Here is a 25,158-nt window from a genome sequence, read left to right as displayed (position 1 = left end):
ATCCCGAGATTGTGCATTGAAATCCCGCCACAGCAGTCGGAGAATCTGTGTTTGCTTAAAAATTCAGAAAGGAAAAGGCTGTAACAGTGACCATGAAACTGTTGGATTGTTGTAAATCCTAATTGGCTCACCTTTTAGGGAAGGATACCCTTGACGCTTGGGTGGTCTGAGCCATGTGTGACTCCGAAACCACACCGTTGGGGTTAACTCTTCAGCTTCCAGCTGTGGTAGCCGTGCAAGTCACGGTACAATTCAAGAAAGCGGCACTTTCTAAGGGCAACAAAGGCTGGGTGATAAATGCTGGCTGTGCCAGTGACGCCCACAGCGTGCTGATGAGGTTGAAGGCAGCAGCATTGAAGCAGTTTTTACGCTTGCCCGCTTGGTTGCTACTTGAAGCTTCAAACCCCTGTTGCCACTGGAACCGTGCAGTGTATCGATTGTGACTGCTGCCTACCTCAACAACTGAATCTAACAATAATCACTCGCCCCTCTCCCACCAGAAAGATGAAGAGAAGCGAAGGGAAGAAGATAAAAAGAAGAGGACTCTGGAGCACGAGGGCCTGGAACAGGAAAGGAAGACGAGGGAACAGAAAGAATCTGAGATGCGGGAGCAGCTCTTCAAGGAGAGAGCCAATCAGATCGACCAAGAGAAGTGAGTCTTGTCATCTTTGCTTCTGTCAGTGAAATTGTGTATGGGCAGCTGGGCCGGGGGCTTCAGGAGAGCCGCAATTGATTGCTTTGAGATAGATCACTCGGCCCAACATGTGTCTCCTCCTAAAATGCTAGTTTTATTTCATCCCCTCAATCCATATCCGTCGAATTCAGCTCAACTGGTCCAGAACTGGCGTTTATGTTCCACGTGAGACATCTCCCTCTTGGATTTATCGCCGTGTTCACCTGGCTTCTCTTTAAATACATCTATGCTCTTCTCCCTCAATCACTCCCTCTGCTGACAAATTCCACATTCCCACTAATCTCTCAAAGAACTTCTCCCAAGTTGCTGACTTGATTTATTCCTGATTTACATATAAGGTGACCCTCTAGTTTTGGATTTCCCTCATTCTGTCCACATTATCAAACTCTCTTCATAATCTGCATCACTTCAAAGGGCCCCTCTTAACCAGGCCCTGTGCGGCACTGAAGCATGACAAACGTTTCGGCTTGAGATGGAGGAATTTGTCCACGGTTTGAGCTTGGATTAGGCGACTCTGGGGAGTGGAAACCTGTTTGCACTTTCCCCTTTGATATGACAATATCTCAACATAGGTCAGAATGCTAATAGGAAAAGATATTCTGGATCTGAGGGAATCTCACCTCTTGTAACATCCCAAAAGCACAGAGACAGCAATGTGAAAGCTCTCAACAGTGGCTAAGAGATTGGACCACAACCATAACTTTTTTTTTTTATAAATGTTTTTTATTCAGTTTTCATGTTTTATATTGAACAAATTACAAATTGTTAGAGAGAGAAAAAAAAACACGCAAAAATTAACATATATATTTACAGGTGAGCATCTTCGTAGTAATAACTGTGGCCTCCCCCTCTTTGCCGGCATACATATTTTACATTCCCCAACATGTTTATTGGCATTTATTTAGTTTGGTTTTGGGCCTTAGCTAGCCATCAAACCCCCGTAACGAGCCCGTAGCCCCCCCCCTCCCCGCCGGCTACCTTCCCCGACTATTCTTCCTCTTGTACGTTGGCCACAAACAGGTCCCGGAACAATTGCATGAATGGCTCCCACGTTCTGTGGAAGCCGTCGTCCGACCCTCGGATGGCGAATTTGATTTTCTCCATTTGGAGAGAATCCGAGAGGTCGGACGGCCAGTCTGCAGCTCTGGGCGGTGCTGCTGACCGCCAGCCAAACAGGATTCTACGGCGGGCGATCAGGGAGGCAAAGGCAAGGGCGTCCGCCCTCCTCCCCAGGAATAGATCTGGCTGGTCTGAAACCCCGAAGACCGCCACTATCGGGCATGGCTCCACCCTCACCCCCACCACTTTGGACATAGCCTCGAAGAAGGCTGTCCAGTACTCCACAAGTCTGGGGCAAGACCAGAATATGTGGGCGTGGTTGGCCGGGCCTCTTTGGCACCGCTCACATCTGTCCTCCACCTCCGGGAAGAACCTACTCATACGGTTTCTCGTTAAGTGGGCTCTATGTACCACTTTTAGTTGCGTCAGGCTGAGCCTTGCGCACGTGGAGGTGGAGTTGACCCTATGCAGTGCTTCGCTCCAGAGTCCCCACCCTATCTCCATCCCCAGGTCGTCCTCCCATTTCCTTCTTGTTGCGTCCAGTACGGTGTCGTCCCTATCTACCAGTCGGCCATACATGTCACTACAGTTCCCTTTCTCTAGGATACTTGCGTCCAGTAGGTCTTCCAGTAGTGTCTGTCGTGGCGGTTGTGGGTACGTCCTTGTCTCCTTTCGTAGGAAGTTTTTGAGCTGCAGGTACCGTAGCTCGTCCCCCCCAGCTAGCTGAAATTTCTCTGTCAGTTCGTCCAGTGTCCCACAGCCATAACTTAAGCTTTTACAGTTGTGTGGAAAGATCGATTTGTTTCAGGAGTGAGAATAAAAGAAATAGGGCTTGGTTATTTTATAAACAAACTTTACTGAAACAAAGAAAATAATATTTAAGTGTTTAAATTTCAACCATTTGAACAATAACAGATTACAGGTAGTTTCTTAACCTAAACACACAAGTCCCTGTCAAACACTCCCAAGTCAGGTAAAGGTGAAGCCTGTATTTACCAAACAATTTTCTGCTGTTAACCAAATTCCTTCGAACCCTGGGACAGTATTTTTTATGACACCTCTCAGATCATTCTCCTCATCTGTTCAAAGCATGATCCCCCCCCCCCCCTCCCCCCGGCCTCCGGAAGGACAACGGGTAAGTCACCCATGACAATACAACTCAGGCCTGATATGGGTGCAGCCCTCTGACTCAGTGCTTGCAGTTTTTCTCACTCATTTTAACCCCTAAAGTGCCTGCTACATCTTCAGTTCCATTTCTGGACCCAATTTCCGAATATCTGCCTCTCACAACAGAGGTTACATCAACCTCCGAATACTATGGAAAGGGAGATAGTAGCAGAAATGCAGCACTTCCTGCGACATGTTTCGAGGACCAGAATGTAATAAGTTGTTATGCATGGGTTTTGTGGGAGAGGTTATGGGAGATGGAAGCCGGGGAAGAGCTGTCATGAAGTCAGGTTCCGGGAATCCGGGTACGAACTGATGGAAATGGTCAGTAAATTTAATGCAGTTTGCAGCTCCCATAAGAATTGACAACAATGGAAAAGCTGTGTAGTTCCAAGTGATTAAGTCGTCTTCATGTTTTTTCAATCTGCCGTCCTCTAATTCACTCTGCTTTTATGACCCGCTGTTGCAGACAGTTCCAGAAAAAACAAGATTCACAGAGCAGAGAGCATGAGAAGCAACGCTGGGTGAGTGTAACCATTCAGCGGTGAACGGCTGTATCACTGAGAATAGAAACCTCAGGACTCTCTCTCAGAGGGTACAGGGCACTCTGATTGCTGATTGAAAGGTGCCCCCCCCCCCCCCCCCCCCCCCCCCCCCCCCCTTGTTGGAAATATGTGGGGCTAGGCTCTCCGTCGGCGAGTTCCCCCGCTTCACTGGCAGCGCACTCGCCCACGGTTATCCTGACGGTGTGGGGGTGCCCACAATGGGAAACTCCATTGGCTGCTGCTGGGACGGATGATCCCGTCCGGGGTGTTTAATAGTTGTGATGTATAATGAAACACTTCCTATTTTTTGCATCCAATCTGTTTCTCTGTCTACACTATCCTATCGAACACTCCCAGGACAGGTACAGCACGGAGTTAGATACAGAGTAAAGCTCCCTCTACACTGTCCCCATCAAACACTCCCAGGGCAGGTACAGCACGGGGTTAGATACAGAGTAAAGCTCCCCCTACACTGTCCCCATCAAACACTCCCAGGACAGGTACAGCACGGGGTTAGATACAGAGTAAAGCTGCCTCTACACTCCCCATCAAACACTCCCAGGACAGGTACAGCACGGGGTTAGATACAGAGTAAAGCTCCCTCTACACTGTCCCCATCAAACACTCCCAGGACAGGTACAGCACGGGGTTAGATACAGAGTAAAGCTCCCTCTACACTGTCCCCATCAAACACTCCCAGGACAGGTACAGCACGGGGTTAGATGCAGAGTAAAGCTGCCTCTACACTCCCCATCAAACACTGCCACGGTCTTCATTCATTGGCTTCTTTGGGTAACGCAGCGGAAATAGAATGACATTTCTGTACAGATTGTCCAAAGTGGGCAAAAGAGGGGGAGGTGTGGCGCTGCTAGTCAAGGACAGTATTACGGTGGCGGAAAGGATGCTAGATGGGGACCCTTCTTCCGAGGTAGTATGGGCTGAGGTTAGAAACAGGAAAGGAGAGGTCACCCTGTTGGGAGTTTTCTATAGGCCACCTAATAGTTCTAGGGATGTAGAGGAAAGGATGGCGAAGATGATTCTGGAAAAGAGCGAAAGTAACAGGGTAGTTGTTATGGGAGACTTTAACTTTCCAAATATTGACTGGAAAAGATATAGTTCGAGTACATTAGATGGGTTGTTCTTTGTACAATGTGTGCAGGAGGGTTTCCTGACACAATATGTTGACAGGCCAACAAGAGGCGAGGCCACATTGGATTTGGTTTTGGGTAATGAACCAGGCCAGGTGTTAGATCTGGAGGTAGGTGAGCACTTTGGAAACAGTGACCACAATTTGGTGACCTTTACGTTAGTGATGGAAAGGGATAAGTATACCCCGCAGGGCAAGAGTTATAGCTGGGGGAAGGGCAATTATGATGCAATTAGACATGACTTAGGATGTGTTGGTTGGCGAAGTAGGGTGCAAGGGTTGGGCACACTGGATATGTGGAGCTTGTTCAAGGAACAGCTATTGCATGTTCTTGATAAGTACGTACCAGTCAGGCAGGGAGGAAGGGGTCGAGCGAGGGAACCGTGGTTTACCAAAGAAGTGGAATCTCTTGTTAAGAGGAAGAAGGAGGCCTATGTGAAGATGAGGCATGAAGTTTCAGTTGGGGCGCTTGATAGTTACAAGGAAGCGAGGAAGGATCTAAAGAGAGAGCTAAGATGAGCAAGGAGGGGACATGAGAAGTCTTTGGTAGGTAGGATCAAGGAAAACCCAAAAGCTTTCTATAGGTATGTCAGGAATAAAAGAATGACTAGGGTAAGAGTAGGGCCAGTCAAGGACAGTGGTGGGAAGTTGTGTGTGGAGGCTGAGGAGATAAGCGAGATACTAAATGAATACTTTTCGTCAGTATTCACTCAGGAAAAAGATAATATTGTGGAGGAGAATGCTGAAACCCAGGCTATTAGAATAGATGGCATTGAGGTGCGTAGGGAAGAAGTGTTGGCAATTCTGGACAAGGTGAAAATAGATAAGTCCCCGGGCCTGATGGGATTTATCCTAGGATTCTCTGGGAAGCCAGAAAAGAGATTGCTGAGCCTTTGGCTTTGATTTTTAGGTCATCATTGTCTACAGGAATAGTGCCAGAAGACTGGAGGGTAGCAAATGTGGTCCCTTTGTTCAAGAAGGGGAGTAGAGATAACCCCGGTAACTATAGGCCGGTGAGCCTAACGTCTGTCGTGGGTAAAGTCTTGGAGAGGATTATAAAAGATACGATTTATAATCATCTAGATAGGAATAATATGATTAGGGATAGTCAGCATGGTTTTGTGAAGGGTAGGTCATGCCTCACAAACCTTATCGAGTTCTTTGAGAAGGTGACTGAACAGGTAGACGAGGGTAGAGCAGTTGATGTGGTGTATATGGATTTCAGTAAAGCGTTTGATAAGGTTCCCCACCGTCGGCTATTGCAGAAAATATGGAGGCTGGGGATTGAGGGTGATTTAGAGATGTGGATCAGAAATTGGCTAGTTGAAAGAAGACAGAGAGTGGTAGTTGATGGGAAATGTTCAGAATGGAGTTCAGTTACGAGTGGCGTACCACAAGGATCTGTTCTGGGGTCGTTGCTGTTTGTCATTTTTATAAATGACCTAGAGGAGGGCGCAGAAGGATGGGTGAGTAAATTTTCAGACGACACTAAAGTCAGTGGAGTTGTAGACAGTGCGGAAGGATGTTGCAGGTTACAGAGGGACGTAGATAAGCTGCAGAGCTGGGCTGAGATGTGGCAAATGGAGTTTAATGTGGAGAAGTGTGAGGTGATTCACTTTGGAAAGAATAACAGGAATGCGGAATATTTGGCTAATGGTAAAATTCTTGGTAGTGTGGATGAGCAGAGGGATCTCGGTGTCCATGTACATAGATCCCTGAAAGTTGCCACCCAGGTTGATAGGGTTGTGAAGAAGGCCTATGGTGTGTTGGCCTTTATTGGTAGAGGGATTGAGTTCCGGAGCCATGAGGTCATGTTGCAGTTGTACAAAACTCTAGTACGGCCGCATTTGGAGTATTGCGTACAGGTCTGGTCGCCTCATTATAGGAAGGATGTGGAAGCTTTGGAGCGGGTGCAGAGGAGATTTACCAGGATGTTGCCTGGTATGGAGGGAAAATCTTATGAGGAAAGGCTGATGGACTTGAGGTTGTTTTCGTTAGAGAGAAGAAGGTTAAGAGGTGACTTAATAGAGGCATACAAAATGATCAGAGGGTTAGATAGGGTGGACAGCGAGAGCCTTCTCCTGCGGATGGGGGTGGCTAGCACGAGGGGACATAGCCTTAAATTGAGGGGTAATAGATATAGGACAGAGGTCAGAGGTGGGTTTTTTACGCAAAGAGTGGTGAGGCCGTGGAATGCCCTACCTGCAACAGTAGTGAACTCGCCAACATTGAGGGCATTTAAAAGTTTATTGGATAAGCAAGGGGCTGGTTTAGCTCACAAGGCTAAATCGCTGGCTTTTAAAGCAGACCAAGCAGGCCAGCAGCACGGTTCGATTCCCGTACCAGCCTCCCCGGACAGGCGCCGGAATGTGGCGACTAGGGGCTTTTCACAGTAACTTAATTGAAGCCTACTCGTGACAATAAGCGATTTTCATTTCATTCATGATAAGGGCATAGTGTAGGTTAGATGGCCTTTAGTTTTTTTCCATGTCGGTGCAACATCGAGGGCCGAAGGGCCTGTACTGCGCTGTATCGTTCTATGGGTTGACATTTCCACTTGTTAACTCAGTTGGCTGTTCTCTGATCAGGTTCCTTTCTGGACAGGGTGCGAGGGTGGTTTTGCCAGCCTCACGGTAAGTGACTGTGTCACAAAGCTGCCTCTGATGCCGTGTTTTTGCAAATGAGCTGGAGCAGGAATACCAGATGACGATGCACAAGGGCTTTCAGAGAAGTCAGTCCATCGAAAAGGCGACGGGATGCAGACTTTCTGTTTGCTCCACTCACTTGTTCCTGCACAATATGTGAAAGTTTAGTTGTGTTGCTATCCCCATGTGACAAAGATAAACTTTTTGTCAGTGAAGTGCCTGGAAATGGAGTGACTGTTGTAAAGGAGGGAAATGTAGTTATCAATTTACACCCAGCAATCTCCCACAACATGGCGGCAAAGAAATAGCTGGTCTCTTAATTAATAATATTGGAAAATAAATCTCCAAGTGAAAGAACAAATAAACGCCTGGACAGTGCTGCAGCCCCTCCGTTCTGCAGAGACAACTAATGTTGGCCTGGATTTAGGAGTGGGACTCGGACCTTCTGACCCGGGCACGTATGTACTGGGACATGTACAGTTGGTAGGAATCGATAGTAGCTAAGTTATAGCTGGCGATTTAGAGAAACTAAATCAAGAATTGGCAGTTATTTTTCCTGAAATGTTAAGGGACATGTAGCAAAACCACAGAGGCTGGTGCTTTGAGCTGAGTCCAACCTGCTCCTGTGGAGATTGAATGCAGCTTGTTTAAAGCTTCTCAATAATACCTGGGCTCAGTTTCCACCACTCATTCTGATCTCATTGCAGGAGGCGGCGTCCGTTATTTCCCAGAGGTCAGTGCATCCAAAGGAGCTGTTCAAGGATCGCGAGCGTGGCATGGCAGGAGATTCCTCTTCGGTCACTGCAAGCATGCAGCCAGGTAACACACAAAGGATCACCTTCCCCATGTTTTTCTCCTCTTTTCCCACAGCTAGGATTTCACTTGATGTTTTTCACTCCTGGAAGACAATTTCAGTGAACTCACCCTGGTTGCCTGAGCAGCCTGTGTGAGGAATGGGTGTCTGTTTGCTGCCAGGTTGCACCTCAGCACCGACGACCTGGGTTCGATCCTGGCCCCGGGTCACTATCCATGTGAAGTTTGCACATTCTCCCCGTGTCTACGTGGGTCTCACCCCCAAAATCCAAATATGCGCAGGGTGGGTGGAGTGACCACGCCAAGTTGCCCCTTAATTGGAAAAAATACTGAATGTGACCAACATGTGACTGCCTGTTGCCTCAGCCAGAAAGATATGTGCTGACCTGCCATGCAATCCTGGCTGAGCAGAGGTATGTATTTATCATGAGGGAGAAATATGTACACGAGTGAATCAGTCAGACGTGCACCTTGTCTTGTCACGTTTCCTTGTCCTAAATAACCAGATTCATTGAATTTGATGTTGCAGCAGCTTATGATGGGATTTAATGTTGTGACCCATCGTTTACTAGAAAGAACCTTAAATTTTCTAATATGGAACCTGGCCTGTCACTGTGAAAGTTAAGCAAAGTGAGATAAAGGAATGGCTGTTGCTTGCATTTATATCCACACCAAGCATTTTGGGTTAAAGAGCTCCTGAGGTTAATTCATCTGCAGAATCCTTGGGATCTTTTTCAACAGACAGGTTTTCAATATGAATGACTGAATGGTATTTTAATCCCACTCCGAAAGGCAGAATTGAGGTGACGCGCACACACCTCCGTTAACCTGCCAGCTGTGCCCTCCCATTGCTGTCCTTCTGACAGTGGAAACGTTTTCTCCCCCTCTGCTCAATCTCAACCCCTCATCATTCTGAACTCCTCGATTCAAATTTGCCGGCTGCTTTACAGTGAGGATAAAAGAGACATTGGACTCTTGGGATGCAGACTGTGGGTAAGAGTTTATGAGAGGTGCGCTATTTCTTGTTTTATATTGTCTTGTTTACCATTCCCCGTACCCTCATCACGTAGCTACAGAATTTCAATTCCATGGAATGAGGGAGTCAATTCAAACATTGCACAGTGGTGGTTTTGGATTCTGGGCAGGGTGTGGTTACTGCTTCACTGATTCCATTCGTGCTGAATTGCCGATTGATTTTTCATATCTCTCATTCTCTTCGTCTCTTTTAGCTCACTGGGCTAAATCGCTGGCTTTTAAAGCAGACCAAGGCAGGCCAGCAGCACGGTTCGATTCCCGTACTAGCCTCCCTGAACAGGCGCCGGAATGTGGCGACTAGGGGCTTATCACAGTAACTTCATTGAAGCCTACTCGTGACAATAAGCCATTTTCATTTCATTTCTTCTTTCTCTCCCCCCCCCCCCCCCCCCCCCCCCCCAACCCAGCAACAAGTTAGTGTCAGCAAAATCCTTTCTTGCTCCTCTGCTGTGCCTGCTCATATCTTGCTGACTGCGCTGCATCGCTTGGGCGCTTGGCTTTTGTGACAAGCTTGTGTGGGGAAGGGCAGGTAGAAAACTGCAGCCAGCCCACACGCTTTGTACATCCAGGGTGTTGTTCCCCTGCATTTGCCGTGAGGGCTGAGCAGCAGCTGCCTAATGTCAACTCTGCCCTCCAAGACACACACCAACCCAACTTGGAAACAGTTTGCCGTTTCTTCATTGCCACTCGATCAATATCCTGGAACTTCCAACATAACAGGACTTCAGTGTTCTTTGTACCGTGCAGACTGCGATGGTTCAAGAAGACAGCGCACTGCCCCCTTCTAACTGGGGAAGGGAAATAAATGGTGGCCTTTTCAGTGATGTCCATGTTCTGAGACTGTATTCAGGTGTATTCCTGTAATACATAATCACCGCAAATCTGTAAATACAGTATTGAAGACGATCCTTGAAAATGCATTTTTACAGTTATAGAAAGTGAGTAGGAGATAAATGTGAAGCCATGACATTATCCATGTTGTTCGCTGAGTAATCGGTCCTTGAATCTGTTGCTGTGATGCTTTGTGTAGTGTTTCGATGACAGTGCTGCTCATTGTTTGTTCTGTGTCTCGCTTTGTTTTGCTTTCTTCTGTCAGGCAAGCTCAGGAGTCCCTTCCTCCAGTCCCGGAGCAGCCAGCCAGAGACCCTTCCTTCACCAGTCTGCTCAGCAGCCCAGCCAACGCCACAAGGTTGGCGCTTCCTCTGACATTTTGAGTTTGGGGGGGTGGGCAGCTCGAGGTAGGGAAGGTTGACTGATAAACAATCAGAGTACAATGTGCTTATTCGATTCCTAAACCTGCTCCCTCAGCTGCAGCTGCAACTAACTATTGATCTGTCAGTGGTGCACAGTTATCACCTGCATCCCTGTGATTTGAACATCACAATAGGGTGTTGCTTGAAGCTCTGATGATATCAGTCAGGCCCCCCTCCCTGCTGGATCATGTGAACTGGATCACTGTAAATCAAGGTGAATGCTCTTGAGCAAAAATAGAATTTACCCAAATTCTGCCCAACTGGTCTCTGCAGTATTTATTCTCCACTGGAGTGGCGTCCGCCTGAATTCATCGCTTTCTCTCCCTCAGTTTATGTAGCTTCCTGTTCAATTCATTGATTTATTCACTTCAGTTCTTCATCACATTCGTGTGTTTTCCATTCTTGCCATTTCCTGTCTGAAGACTTTTTTCCTGGAATTTGACTATTTTATATCTCTAGCCCTGAGGGGTTGGAATCTCCAAGTAAAAACATATTCTCTACATCTGTCCTATCAAATCATTCCATAATTTCGATCAAGTCAGCACCCCAGCCCTCTCTTCCCTTCAGTAGAGAAAAGAGCTGCAGACTGCTGGTTAGTAATCTCAGTCCTGGTGACATCCTTGTCAATCATTTGTGCATCTTCTCCAGTGTGACCTTTAAATACTGCAGAGACCCAAATTCTGCCCAGTGCTCCCAGTTTGATCTAACCAAGGCTGATGAAGCTTCAACATAACTTCATGCATCTGTCAAATCTGGACAAGATTTTAATAAAGGTATCACAAGCAAGTTACTTGAAAATAAAACCTTCCTGAAAGTGACGGGATTTGCAGTGACCAGTTTGTGCAGAAGCTTTATTGCTTGACGCCTTCCTCTGTATTCCCACCCTGCTAACCTTGTTTATTTTCTGTTGATAAGATCAGAAATCATTTAACAGCATGTTGCAGTTCTATCAGTACTTTGCTTAGAAAGTTTAATTGCTTGGTCTCATGCTCAACAAATCAAATGTGATCTTCAGCAGAGACTCTGCACAGTTCTCCAGAAAGGGCGGAAGAGCAGCCAAAGGGAGAAGATCTGCAGCCCGAGTTGAACGGTATGTCTGTGATTGTGTGAATGTTTGTAATGGTGGACTGGTTACTGGGGAGTTTAACGTCCTTTATGAGCGACATAAATTGCTTTCAGTCCGCTACTGTCCTGCAGTTGGGATGGTAAGATGAAAATCGCTTTATTGTCACGAGTAGGCTTCAATGAAGTTACTGTGAAAAGCCCCTAGTCGCCACATTCCGGCGCCTGTTCATGCTGCTGGGTATATATGACCACTTTACAGTTCTACGAGTGTAAGCTGATGTACCGCAGTTCCCATTTTATCAACACCTCCCATATCCAATTTATTTCTTGTTGCGAGGGAACTCTCTGGCCATGCTATCTCCTGGTGCTGTGAGAATGGTTAGGGTCGGCACAAGACCCCTGACGACCCCCACAGCTGGATCGTGGATCAACTCCACTATTATTTGAAATTTCCTGCCCCTTCGTTGTTCAGTTGCTGTGGCAGAATAAAGGCTGGGATGTTTTGTGGGGCGGAGTGAGGTTTGTGAGGCAAACGGCTCAGTCGGTCCATGTGAAGAGATTTGGGCTTTGTGTTGAAGCAGGGGCTGAGTTCTGTGTCGATTTGAACTGGTCTTATCTCCCTGGACTGCATTGCTCCTGAGGCGTTTACCCATTCTACCAACACTAGGTTTGTGATACTTGCTCTGAAATCCCTGTGGAGTAACTGGCTCATCTTGCATCCCGGAGTGCCAGGCATGTGATGAGAACTGGGGAAAAGTGGGACTAGATAGACGTTCCCAAACTATTTGAAGGGTCTTGTGTGTTTAGGTGTGATACCCTGGGGATGGGGGATATTTCAGGTGAGTGTGCATGCAAGTGTCATTTCGCTGGAATTTCTGTCTCTTTAACATCCACCAGGGCAGCACGGTGTGCACAGTGAGTAGCACTGTTGCTTCACAGCTCCAGGGTCCCAGGTTCGATTCCCGACTTGAGTCACTGTCTGTGCGGAATCTGCACGTTCTCCCCATGTCTGCGTGGGTTTCTTCCGGTTGCTCCTGTTTCCTCCCACAGTTCAAAGACGTGCGGGACTGGCCTTGATAAATTGCCCTCTGTGTCCTAAAAAAAACAAGGTTAGGTGGGGATACGGGGATAGGGCGGAGGTGTCGGGTGCTCTTTCCAAGTGCTGGTGCAGAATCGATGGGTCGAATAGCCTCCTGTACTGTAAATTCTATGATTCTATTGTTCTGTTGATCACTTCTCTATGCACACCACACAGATGAGCAGGCAGAGAGTAAAGAAGGTTACAGCTGGAAGTTCCACCATTCCGAAACATTAGAGCATGAAGAGATCTACGATGATCCTGATACACACGTGCAAGAGAGCCACAAGCCTGTTAGTGAGGTAAGTGCCTTCCAAAGCTTGCCCCTGGCACAATCTCCTCCCATGCCCAGATCAATGTTTCCCCAGGGGTTAGTCCACTGTGTTTAACATAGGTACATAGGAGCAGATGTGGGTAATTCAGCCCTTCGAGTCTCCTCCGCCATTCAATCAGATCATGGCTGATCTCTTCCTGGTCTCAAATCCACCTCTCCACCTGTTCCCCATATTCCTTTAACCCATTTTTTAAAAAAAATCTGAAATATATCTATCTCCTTCTTGAAACACTTTAATCTTTTTTTTTCTTTTTAAAAAAATTTAGATTACCCAATTATTTTTTCCAATTAAGGGGAACTTTTGCGTGACCAATCCACCTACCCGGCACATCTTTGGGCTGTGGGAGTGAAACCCACGCAGACACGGGGAGAATGTGCAAACTCCACACGGACAGTGATCCAGGGTCGGGATTCAAATTCACCACCCTCTGCGAGAAGTAGTGCGTACTCACCTCAGTTTAAATCTACCGCCTCTCAGCCTCTCTCTCTGACCTCTCGTTCTAGATTGCCCCACAAGGGGAGCATTTGTTCGATGTTTACCTTATCAATCCCTCTTAGTATTTTATAAACCCCTTTCATTCTTCTAAACTCCAGCGAGTAGAAGCTCAAACTGTTTAATCTCTCCTCGTACGTCAACCCTTCATCCCCGTAATCAATCTGGTGAACCTCCTCTGAACTGCCTCCAATGCCACACACCCTTCCTGAAATAAGGAGACAAAACTGGACACAATACTCCAGATATGGTCTCACCAAAACACTATACAAATGGTGGTAGAATAAAGGTTAGTGTATCTGGGATGTTTTGTGGGGCAGCCAAGTGACTCGCACAGTTGGGGTAACGTTCAAGGGCAAACATATACAATTTTGGCCAAAATGGATAACCTTGCACTTAGCAACATTCAACTCCAGCTGCCACATTCACGCCCATTCTGCCAGCCTGTTAGCTGCTTTCCCACATATTAAATACATATGTTGTTATTTTACACTCTGTCCCTGCTTGTAGATCATTTATACAGATTGTAAACAGTTGAGATCCAAAGACTGACCCGTGCATCACCCCCTAGTTACAGTTCACCAGCCAGAGAAAACCCATTTACCCCAACTCTGGCATACTATCAATCAGCCAATCCTCAATCCAATCTAGTACTCTACCCGTAATCCAGTGCAATCTCATCATCTGTGTCAGTTTTTTATGTGGCACTTTGTCAAATGCCTTCTGGAAGTCTAGATAGACCACATTCACAGGTTCCCCATTATCCACCTTGCTGGTTACGTCCTCAAAGAACTCGAGCAAGTTTGTCAAGCATTACTTATTCTTCATAAAACTACGCTGACAATGGTGGATTGAGCTTTGTCTTTCCAAATCTTCAGTCATCTCAACTCTCCGCGCAGCACAGTAGCACAGTGGTTAGCACTGTTGCTTCACAGCTCCCAGTCCCAGGTTCGATTCCAGGCTTGGGTCACTGTTTGTGTAGATCTACACGTCCTCCCCGTGTCTGTGTGGTTTCCGTCCGGGTGCTCCGGTTTCCTCCCACAGTCCAAAGATGTGCGGGTTAGGTGGATTGGCCATGATAAATTGCCCATAGTGTCCAAATTGCCCATAGGTTGGGTTGCGGGGATGGGGTGGAGGTGTGGGCTTAGGTAGGGTGATCTTTCGGGGGCCGGTGTAGATTTGATGGGCCGAATGGCCTCCTGCACTGTAAATTCTATGATTAACAAAACGGAGGATGCTAAAAAAAACAGGTCTGACCGCATCTGCGGGAGAGAAACAGTACGCTTCAAGTCTGAAGGTAATCCGCTCAGGTCGCAAGCCTAGAACCAACAAGGGAACAGGCCATGTGGACTGGGTGTTGTGCAATGAGAAAGAATTAGTTGGCAATCTAGTTGAGAGAATCATTGGGTATGGGTGACCATAGGTGACCATAGTGAGGTAGTTGATTCTGAGACCAGGGTCCTGAACCTCAATATAGGTATGAGACATGAGCTGGCTATGATGGACTGGGAAACATTACTGAAAGGAAGGGCAGCGGACAGGCAGTCAAGGAATGAAAGGTGAACTCCAAAAGTTGTTAATTTCTATTTGGCACAGGAAGGTAACTGTGGCCAAACCAAGGTTTACAAGGGAAATTAGAGATAGTATTAGATTTAAAGAAGAGGCATGCACATTAGCTAGAAAAAGCAATAGACCTGAGGATTGGGAACAGTTTAAAATTCAGCAAAGACAGACCAGGGAATTGATTAAGAAGGGGAAATATAACATGACAGTAAACTAGCGGGGAACATAAAAACTGACTGTAGAAGTTAGAACTGTCAGAAACAGGGGAATTCATAACAGGGAACAAAGAAATGGCTAAGGAACTAAATTCTTACTTTGCTTCTGTCTTCACAAAGGAAGACATGAATAATGTACCCGAAGTTCTGAAAACACAAGTTTTAGTGAGGAGCTGAAGGAAATTAGTATTAGTAAAGAAATGGGTTTTGGAGAAATTAATGGGATTGATGATGGACAAATCTCCAGGGCCTGATAATCTTCATCCCAGAGTAATTAAGGAAGTTCCCTAGATATAGTAGATCCATTGGTGGTCATTTTCCAAAATTCTTTGGACTCTGGAATGGTTCCTACGGATTGGAGGGTAGCGAATGTAACCCTGCTATTTAAAAAAGGAGGTAGAGAAAAAACGGGGAACTATAGACCAGTGAACCTGACGTCAGTAGGGAAGTTGAGTCCACTGTCAAGGACTCCATAGCGCAGCATTTGGAAAGCAGTGGTGTAATCAGACAAAGTCAGCATGGATTTATGAAAGGTAAATCATGCCTGACAAATGTACTCAAATTTGTTGAAGATGTAACTAGCAGAGTTGACCAGGGAGAACCGGCGGGTGGTTTATTTAGACTTTCAGAAAGCTTTGGACAAGGTCTCACATTAGCAGATTAGAAAGCTGGTTAGCAGGGAACTTTCACATGTAGGTGGACGTCACACTTGGGTGTTTCCTGTTGGAGCTTTTGTTTTTTTGGCCCTTTGCACCCAGTTTTGTGGAGAATTTCGGAATTATTTGTGCGACGGTCGTACGGCAATCAAGGACGTCAAAAACCCATAGAAAGAAACCGGAGGGGGAAAGAGGGCGAGCAAAATTCCGCTGGTGGGTTTGGCAGGGGTAAAGAGGGAGGGAGCAGGCTCGCGAAGTGGGCTGTGCCCATCATGGTGGGTAAGCTGGTTGAGGTGATGGCGGGCAAGTTTGAGCGGCTATTTTCCAAGCACTTGACAGGCATCGCAACGAGATGAAAGCCGTGCTCAAGGAGTGGGTGGATTAGACTCTAGTCCCGATAAAGGAGGCTCTGGCAAAGATGTTGATGGTGGTGCTGGAGCAAGGAGAGGCATTGAAGTGGGTGGCATTGTCGCGGCACAGCTGCCAGTTCACCTCAATGGGTGAGGAGCTGCTGGGGCGTTGGTAACAAAGGGCTGAGAACTAAAATGGAGGACCTGGAGAACAGGTCACAAAAGCAGAATCTAATGATTGTGGGACTGCCTGAGGGACAGAGGTCAACAGAGTACTTTGCGGAGATGTTCGCCATGTTTATGGGGGAAGAGGAGAACCCCTCCCTCTGAGTTGGACAGGGTGCACCGGTTGCTCCGGCTGAAACCAGATGATGAAGGAGTAGTGCTCCGAAAACTTGTGATTCGAAACAAACCTGTTGGACTTTAATCTGGTGTTGTGAGACTTCTTTCTGTGCCCACCCCGGTCCAACGCCGGCATTTCTACATCATGACTTTTTTGTGATGGGGAAGGCAGAATATTCGGCCATTGTTATCTCGGACCATGCTCCACTTTGGGTGGATGCGGCCCTGGAGAAGGGGCCAGCTCAGAGGTCTGTGCGGTGGTTGGACGTGGGGTTGTTGACGGACCCAAACCTTTACTCCACAATGGGAAGAGTGATTGAGGGCTCTGTGGGGTTTAGTAGGAACGGGGAGGTTTCGCTCTCTGGTGTGCGATGCATTGACAGCAGTAGTTGCGATGCAAGGTTATCTCGTTTGAGGCTCAGGTGGACAGGGAGGCTGCGGCTGGTGGAGGAAATTCTGGAGGAGGTGTATGCGGAGGATCCGACTCCAGACCTTCGGCTAAGGAGGAAGGAGTTGCAGGCGAGGTTTGACCTCCTGTCCGTTGGAAAGGCGGTTTGGCAGTTAAGACGTCAGCCAGCTTACCCACCATGATGGGCGCAGCCCACTCCGCGAGCCTGCCAAACTCGCCAGCAGAATTTTGCTCGCCCCCTTTCCCCTCCGGATTCTTTCTATGAGTTTTTGATGTCCTTGATTGCCTTATGACTTTCGAACAAATAATCCCAAATTCTCCGCGAAACTGGGTGCAGAGGGCGAATGAGGCCGTGCATGAGTATGGGAAGAAGGTCAGCCGCTTGTTGGCACGTCAGCTCTGCCAGCAGCGGCTACAAGAGAGATTGTTCGTGTCCAGGATGGGACAGGGAGCAGGTGAACAAGGTACTCCGAGTTTTATAAAGGTTGTCTAGGTCGGAGCTTCTGGAGTCTGACACAAGGGAGTTTTGGGGGCAGTTGGAATGTCCCGAAGTTGGAGAGCACACGGTTGGCGGAGCCAGTGTGGGTGAAGGAAGTGCGCTGGCAACAGGGCAGTCAGCAGGCAGGTAACGTGTTGGGACTAGATCATTTCCGGGTGTAGGCTGGTGCCTGTTGGTGGGGATGTTTGAGGACTAAGCGGGAACTGCAGAAATGATGGAACAAGGACATGGTGGCGTGTGGCTCGTCTCGGCCAATATCTCTGCTGAATGGATTCCCAAAATATTGGCCAAGGTACTGTCGCTCAGGTTGGAGGAAGTACCTCCTGCAGGTGATTGGGGAAGATAAAACGGAGTTCGTAAAGGGCAGATAGTCAAATGTGCGACGTTTGATGAATGTGGGGCTTTCTTCGGCAGAAGGGAAGGGAGTTGGAGGTGGTGGTGGTTCTGCATCTGGAGCTATTTGTGGAGTTGGAGAGGTTTGGGATTGGGCCAAAGTTTGTGGCGTGGCTGAAATTGTTGTACTCGGGTCTGTTGGCATGTGTGTGCACAAATTAGTTTAATTCAGGGTACTTTGCTCTGCATAGACTTCAACCCACTTCAGGTTCAGGATTGTGGGAGTGCAGGCGACTCGGGACCTGGCTCGGCTCCGTAAGTTGATCTTCACGAGCTGGCGGGCAGGGTCAAGGCGGTTTTGAGGTGGCACGGCCAGGTGCAGGCAACTAAGATGAACATTTTGTAGTTTTTATTTTTGATTCAATGCCCACCGATCTTTTTACCAAAATTGTTTTTTATGGTCTTGTGCTTGTGTGGGCGGGGACAATGGCGAGGATTAGGAGGACGGTGCTTCAGAGAGGGCGTTTCCCAAGCCTGTTCTATTATTGGGCAGCGAACACTGAGGTACAGAGTTGGAGCAGGGAGAGTGAGGTTATGTGGGTGAGGATGGAGGCAGCTAAGGGTTCAGGGTTGCGGGCGCTGGCAACGGTGCCACTCCTGTTTGCCTGGGGAAGAACTCAGGGAATCTGGTGACGGTGACCACGCTGAATATATGGAGGAAATTTCAGCAGCATTTTAGCGTGGGGGCTGGGTCAAAGTTGATGCTGATTTGAGGGAACCATGGTTTTAAGCCAGCGAGGATGCTTGCTCGGTTTCGGGGATGGGAGGAGCGAGGGTGATGAAAATGGAGGACATTTCTTTCGAAGGGCAGTTTGCGAGTTTGGAGGAGCTGGGGGAGAAGTTTGGGATCCCGCGTGGAGAGGCTTTCAGGTACAGGCAGGTGCGGGATTTCACGGAAAAGGTTTTTCCGACTTTTCGGTGGCACCGTCCTCCTCACTGCTGGAGGGAGTGCTGGAGGTGGTCGTCTCGGCGATCTATTTGGAGGAGGCTAGGGCGTCTCTGGAGGGGTTTACGGCCAAGTGAGAGGAGGAGCTGTGGTGTGAGGTGTTGCGGAGGGTGATGCATCACAAGGCTGGTGTTGATACAACTAAAGGTGATACACAGAGTGCACCTGACCAAGGTTGAGGGGGTGGAGGATATTTGTGAGCGGTGTAAGAGGGCTCCGGCCAATCTCGCAGGTTCTGGACCTGCCCAAAGTTGGAGAAATTTTGGGAGCTGTTCTTCAGCACCGTGTCGGCAATCCTGCACATGGACTTGGGTCTGGACCTCTGGGGGCCATATTCAGAGTGTCGGAGTTGCAGGTGGGAGAGGGGACAGATGTTTTAGCCTCCGCCTCGCTGATCATTCGTAGGCGGGTCTTGTTGGGGTGGTCAGCTCCTCCATCCTGTGACTCAGTGTGGCTAGGGGATTTACTGGAGCTTTTGTACTTGGAAAAGGTGAAATTCACTCTGAGAGGGGCGAGTGAGGGGTTCGCTAAGAGGCTGGGTTTGTTTATACTACATTTCAACTGCTGGGGGGGTGTTTGTTTGGCGGGGTGAGTTCGCATTTTCTGTTGGTTTTACTGAGAAATATGTGTTTTAAATGTTAAAAATTTGGGCATTTTTTAAAAAGCTGGTCTGCAGACAGGAAGTAAAAACTTGGAATAAATGGGTCTTTTTCTGATTGGCAGGCAGTGACTAGTGGGTACCGCAGGGATCTGTGCGAGGACCACAACTCTGCACATTATATATTAATGATTTGGACGAGGGAACTAAATATTATCTCCAATTTGCAGATGATACAAAGTTGGGTGGGAGGGTGAGCTGTGAGGAGGATGCAGAGATGCTTCAGTGGGATTTGGACAGGCTGAGTGATTGGGACATGCAAGGCAGATGCAGTATAATGTGGATAGATGTGAGCTAATCCGCTTCGGTAGCAAAGACAGGAAGGCAGATTATTATTTGAATGGGTGTAAATTGAGAGAGGTGGCTACTCAGTGAGACCTTGGTGTCCTCGTGCATCAGTCACTGAAAGTAAGTGCAGCAAGTAGTAAAGAAGGCAAATGGTATGTCGGCCTTCATAGCGAGAGGATTTGAGTATAGGAATAGAGATCACAATTGTGCAATACTCTGCCCTCCAAACTCCAGCTAACAGCACCTTCCCCACCACAAAAAAGTTGATCATTTTTTCTGAAAGTTAATTTATTGAAGATATATCCAAAGCATTCCGAGAATATAAAAACAGGAACAACCCAACCGCATAACATTAACAATTCATATCACACTATAACAATACGCACAACAGCACAGTGGTTAGCACAGTTGCCTCACCGTGCCAGGGTCCCGGGTTCGATTCCCGGCGACTGCACGTTCTCCCCGTGTCTGCGTGGGTTTCCTCTGGGTGCTCCGGTTTCCTCCCTCTGTCCAAAGATGCGTGTGTTAGGTGGATTGATCATGATAAATTACCTTTAGTGTCCAAAAAGGTTGGGTGGGGTGACTGGGTTATGGGGATAGGGTGGGGGCGTGGGGTTGAGTGGGGTGGTCTTTCCAAGGGCCGTGCAGACCTGATGGGCCTCAGTGGCCTCGCTCTGCACTGTACGGATACCAATGCTTCCACTTCACGTTCCGTTTCTGCTTCGCCCAACTCAAAGCCTTCTGCTTCACGTGGTAACTGTGGAAGAAGTGTATAACCGCCCTTGGTGGCTCCGTTCGTAAAATACTTTTGTCTACCTCGAGCCCTCCACCCCCTCAGGCAGACACACGATCCTCAGGTTTTGCCTCCTCGAAGTGTCGCCCAGGTCGTCCACCTTGGCTGTTAGGCCTTTATTAACTCCGCCACCCTCCGCAGCTCCTCACCCATCGAGATGAAGTGGTCACTATGTGCAACATTCCTCCTTAAACCCCTTCAACTTCCCTCCTTGCTCTCGCAACCTTTATCGGGGCAAGCACCTCCTCCACCCACTCTTTAAGTGAAGCCGTCATCTCCCCCCAAGCACATCAAAATGTTTGGCGAACAGCCTTTGAAACTTCCCCGATACCACCTCGGTTAGAGTCTCAGCCGTGAAGGGAGTGGCCCCACCCGACAACCCAACCCCGCCATCCTTCCCCCTGTTGGATTCGCAGCAACACTTGCCGCTTCCTTTCCAAGATCTTTTTTCTGGAACTTCGACTTTCCACCAACTCCTTCGGACTTTCCACACCAGCTCATCCAAAAAGTACCCCTGACACCGGACGTAAAGAGCCAGAAAAGAAAGATTCGCAGGAGCGACCTAATGTCTGACATGTCACCATCACAAATCCCTTAAAGTACCAACTTTCATTCAGTCGTTTCTAGATTGCATTAATTTTCCACTCTCTCTTTCTCTCTCAAGGACACTGGAGAACAGGCTATTACTGAAGACACCAATGTGTACCAACCTGTGGCAGAGACTGCATATGAGGGACTTTGCGCACGGGCACTCTATGACTACCAGGCTGGTAAGTACATTTATCAACATGACACCGACATCAGTCAGGTTTATTGGCCAAGCCACACATCAACTCGAGCTCAATAGTCAGATTGAGGAGCCTCATGCCTGTTTTTGCTCCCGACTGCTGAGTGGCTCCCTCCCTCTTGCTGCCCTGCTGTTTACAGGTGGGCAGTGAGCAGCGAAGCTTTGTGGGAGCTGACCGCCCTGTGGGAGCTGACCGCCCAGTGGGTGCTGACCCCTCTGTGGGTGCTGACCCCTCTGTGGGTGCTGACCCCTCTGTGGGGAGCTGACCGCCCTGTGTGGAGCTGACCGCCCTGTGGGAGCTGACCCCTCTGTGGGTGCTGACCCCCCTGTGGGAGCTGACCCCCCTGTGGGTGCTGACCCCCCTGTGGGTGCTGACCCCCCCCTGTGGGTGCTGACCCCCCCTGTGGGTGCTGACCCCCCCTGTGGGTGCTGACCCCCCCTGTGGGTGCTGACCCCCCTGTGGGTGCTGACCCCCCCTGTGGGTGCTGACCCCCCCTGTGGGTGCTGACCCCCCCTGTGGGTGCTGACCCCCCCTGTGGGTGCTGACCCCCCCTGTGGGTGCTGACCCCCCCCTGTGGGTGCTGACCCCCCCCTGTGGGTGCTGACCCCCCCCTGTGGGTGCTGACCCCCCCCTGTGGGTGCTGACCCCCCCCTGTGGGTGCTGACCCCCCCCTGTGGGTGCTGACCCCCCCTGTGGGTGCTGACCCCCCCTGTGGGTGCTGACCCCCCCTGTGGGTGCTGACCCCCCCTGTGGGTGCTGACCCCCCCTGTGGGTGCTGACCCCCCCCTGTGGGTGCTGACCCCCCTGTGGGTGCTGACCCCCCCTGTGGGTGCTGACCCCCCCCTGTGGGTGCTGACCCCCCCTGTGGGTGCTGACCCTGCCCTGTGGGTGCTGACCCCGCCCTGTGGGTGCTGACCCCGCCCTGTGGGTGCTGACCCCGCCCTGTGGGTGCTGACCCCGCCCTGTGGGTGCTGACCCCGCCCTGTGGGTGCTGACCCCGCCCTGTGGGTGCTGACCCCGCCCTGTGGGTGCTGACCCCGCCCTGTGGGTGCTGACCCCGCCCTGTGGGTGCTGACCCCGCCCTGTGGGTGCTGACCCCGCCCTGTGGGTGCTGACCCCGCCCTGTGGGTGCTGACCCCGCCCTGTGGGTGCTGACCCCGCCCTGTGGGTGCTGACCCCGCCCTGTGGGTGCTGACCCCGCCCTGTGGGTGCTGACCCCGCCCTGTGGGTGCTGACCCCGCCCTGTGGGTGCTGACCCCGCCCTGTGGGTGCTGACCCCGCCCTGTGGGTGCTGACCCCGCCCTGTGGGTGCTGACCCCGCCCTGTGGGTGCTGACCCCGCCCTGTGGGTGCTGACCCCGCCCTGTGGGTGCTGACCCCGCCCTGTGGGTGCTGACCCCGCCCTGTGGGTGCTGACCCCGCCCTGTGGGTGCTGACCCCGCCCTGTGGGTGCATGTTACCTGCCCCCACCTCCTGTTTCACTGTCAATACCATGTATCCTGAAACCTCACTTAGCCTCGAGTACGAGGTACTTGGATGTGGTGAAGCATAAAATGACGCTTTAGTGATGCAGTTAATTGCCTGGTAGCAGTTTGTACTCCGGTTACCAAGTCTGGGTGTAATCCTGGAAGTTTCATCGGACAGCTTTCCACCCCCACATTGCTGCCATTGGCACACTCGGCAACCAGAATGACAACACTCAGAATAACAACAGATTCCTCATCCCTGGCATTTTTGTAACAAATAAACACGAGTTCAAAGAATTTGAAAACACCCCTTTGGTTCTCCTGCCAGAGACTCCAGAGCAATTCACCGAAACAAACTCATTCCAGTTGCTCACGATTGTCCCTTCATTATGTTTCCTCTTTTTATAAAATAAATTGAGCGCCCAATTCATTTTTTTTCCAATGAAGGGGCAATTTAGCGTGGCCAATCCACCTACCTGGCACATCTTTGGGTTGTGGGGGTGAGACCCACGCAGACACATGGAGAGTGACTGGGGCCGGGATCGAACCTGGGACCTCGGCCCCGTGAGGCAGCAGTGCGAACAACTGCGCCACCGTGTGGCTCCTGTCCCTTCATTTTGCTATGAATTATGTATCAGCATGAAAACTGCTCTGCTAAACTGTCTCTCTCATCCCTCCATCCTCATCCTTTTCCCCAATACCCCCTCTCTTGGATACTTGCAGCTGATGAAACCGAGATATCCTTCGACCCTGATGATATCCTGACCAAAATTGAACAGATTGATGAGGGCTGGTGGCGGGGCTACGCCGTGGATGGTAGTTTCGGGATGTTTCCAGCCAATTATGTGGAGCTCCTGAGTGGTTAGTCCGTGCACAGGTCGCTGGATGAGCTGGTCTCTCGTGGCACCCTGATCTGCCATCTGATCAGTACCAAGAAAACCTTGTTCTCGATCGCCAATCGCAAGCCAAATACTCAGTGCCTCAAGCTTTCCTTGTGTCATTTTAACAGAGAGGGGGTTGGTGGAGTGGGGGACAGTGTCAGGGGAGGGTAGTTTATTGCTCAAAGTGCCGGCTTTATAACCACTAGAGGGGGGGTCATTCCTCCTTGTACCTGGTACCTTTATCCCTAATGCTCCCCCTCCCCCACCTCCCAATTGACCAGGGGAGAGAGTGAGATTGGGGACTATTGGGCTGAGTCAGTATGTTCGGGGCCATGGAACAGGATTGGGTTCTGGGGGGGGGGGCTCAGCAATGACTCCGACTCTTTCTGACCAGGAAAATGGCCATTAATGTTTTTACTAATGCAGTATTTTCTTAATGAGACTTCCACATTCCTTTTCTCACTGGGTGGTGTACATTTGGCAAATTGTATTTTTGTGGTAATTAAGGGGGCTGCAGGCTTGTGATTTTGCCGTGGTCTTGGTTTTATGTAATGCTGCGTCTGAGCAATAACACAAAAACCAAATACTGTAGATGCTGGGAATCTGAAATACGTGTTGGTGCCTGAGAAACAGAATGGGCAAGAATATACACACCCAAGGGAGTCAAATGGAGACGTCCAAGGCTGGCTTGCACCCAGAAGGATCACAATACCAGGGCACAATGAAATCCTAACACATTCCGCCCCACACAACCCCCATCAACACTACCCGCTCAGTATTACACCTGACCCCTTCCCATTCTCTTCCACCAGTAAATGAAGAGTTTACTGACACTGGCACTTCCTCGTGTTCGGGCCTGAGCTCCAGAAGCGGCCTGGGGGGGGGGGGGGGGGGGGGGGGGGATTTGAGAGAACCTTGAATTAGATCCAGCCCTACCACCCCTTTGCCACTTCATTCCTCCATCAGCTGCCCTACCCATCCTTTACCTACTGCAGTGTTCACGTGAGTCAATCTGTGAGGTTTCGCTGACTAGGAATCACAGGCTTTTATCTGCGTTTTAATTGAGACACTGTCTAAATATTAATAATTGTGAATCCTGATTTCTGGAATGATTTATTTTGAAAAATGTCAATCATGTAAAAGTGAGATATTGATTATTTTCTGAGCATATTACAAACCTGTAATACTGGCAGTCTTCTCCAAAGAGGCAATGGTTTACAGATCTGCAGTGCATCAGTGTGTGTTTCAATCGGATTACTCACATTCCTTGAGCACGTTCAAGAACGTTCCCCAGCCCACCCACCACTCGTCTGCTTCCCTCACTTCGTCATTTGTTGAATTGTCATTTAATAAAGGTGTTTTATTTCTGGGATCTTGACCTTCCTGGTTGCGTTTGTACAAAGGAATACAACATTGGGCAGGAGGTTTCCATACCTTGTTACAATGTTCTGTGCTCTGCTGCTCAAATATCTGCAGGTTTCTCAAGTGCATCTGTCACATCAGATGTTTTTCACAGAAATGTTCAAATCTGGAATTGCAAACCCATTTTTCTGGTCTGCAAATATCTAGCAACAACTGTCATAA

The 25,158-nt window shown here is 49.2% G+C and overlaps 1 protein-coding gene across 3 annotated transcripts in view; it reads left to right on the top strand.

The window, feature by feature from the left end:
- Nucleotides 1–24,946, top strand: part of dbnlb (drebrin-like b) — a 39,738-nt gene extending 14,792 nt beyond the window's left edge. The window contains exons 7-14 of one of the 3 annotated variants that reach the window (XM_038785276.1): nt 501–652; nt 3,390–3,444; nt 7,965–8,076; nt 10,202–10,294; nt 11,377–11,448; nt 12,679–12,803; nt 21,105–21,210; nt 23,417–24,946. In XM_038785276.1, the coding sequence (XP_038641204.1) occupies nt 501–652; nt 3,390–3,444; nt 7,965–8,076; nt 10,202–10,294; nt 11,377–11,448; nt 12,679–12,803; nt 21,105–21,210; nt 23,417–23,559 (858 nt within the window). In that variant the 3' untranslated portion in view covers nt 23,560–24,946. Of the gene's footprint in view, nt 1–500; nt 653–3,389; nt 3,445–7,964; nt 8,077–10,201; nt 10,295–11,373; nt 11,449–12,678; nt 12,804–21,104; nt 21,211–23,416 lie in introns of all 3 variants that reach the window. The other 2 variants (XM_038785275.1, XM_038785277.1) reach the window with 2 other exon arrangements.
- The last annotated feature ends 212 nt before the right edge of the window (nt 24,947–25,158 follow it).

This window comes from Scyliorhinus canicula, chromosome 26 (genome assembly GCF_902713615.1).
Source record: "Scyliorhinus canicula chromosome 26, sScyCan1.1, whole genome shotgun sequence".
In the NCBI taxonomy this organism is placed as follows: Eukaryota; Metazoa; Chordata; class Chondrichthyes; order Carcharhiniformes; family Scyliorhinidae; genus Scyliorhinus; species Scyliorhinus canicula.
This window is presented reverse-complemented; position numbering and strand designations above follow the sequence as displayed.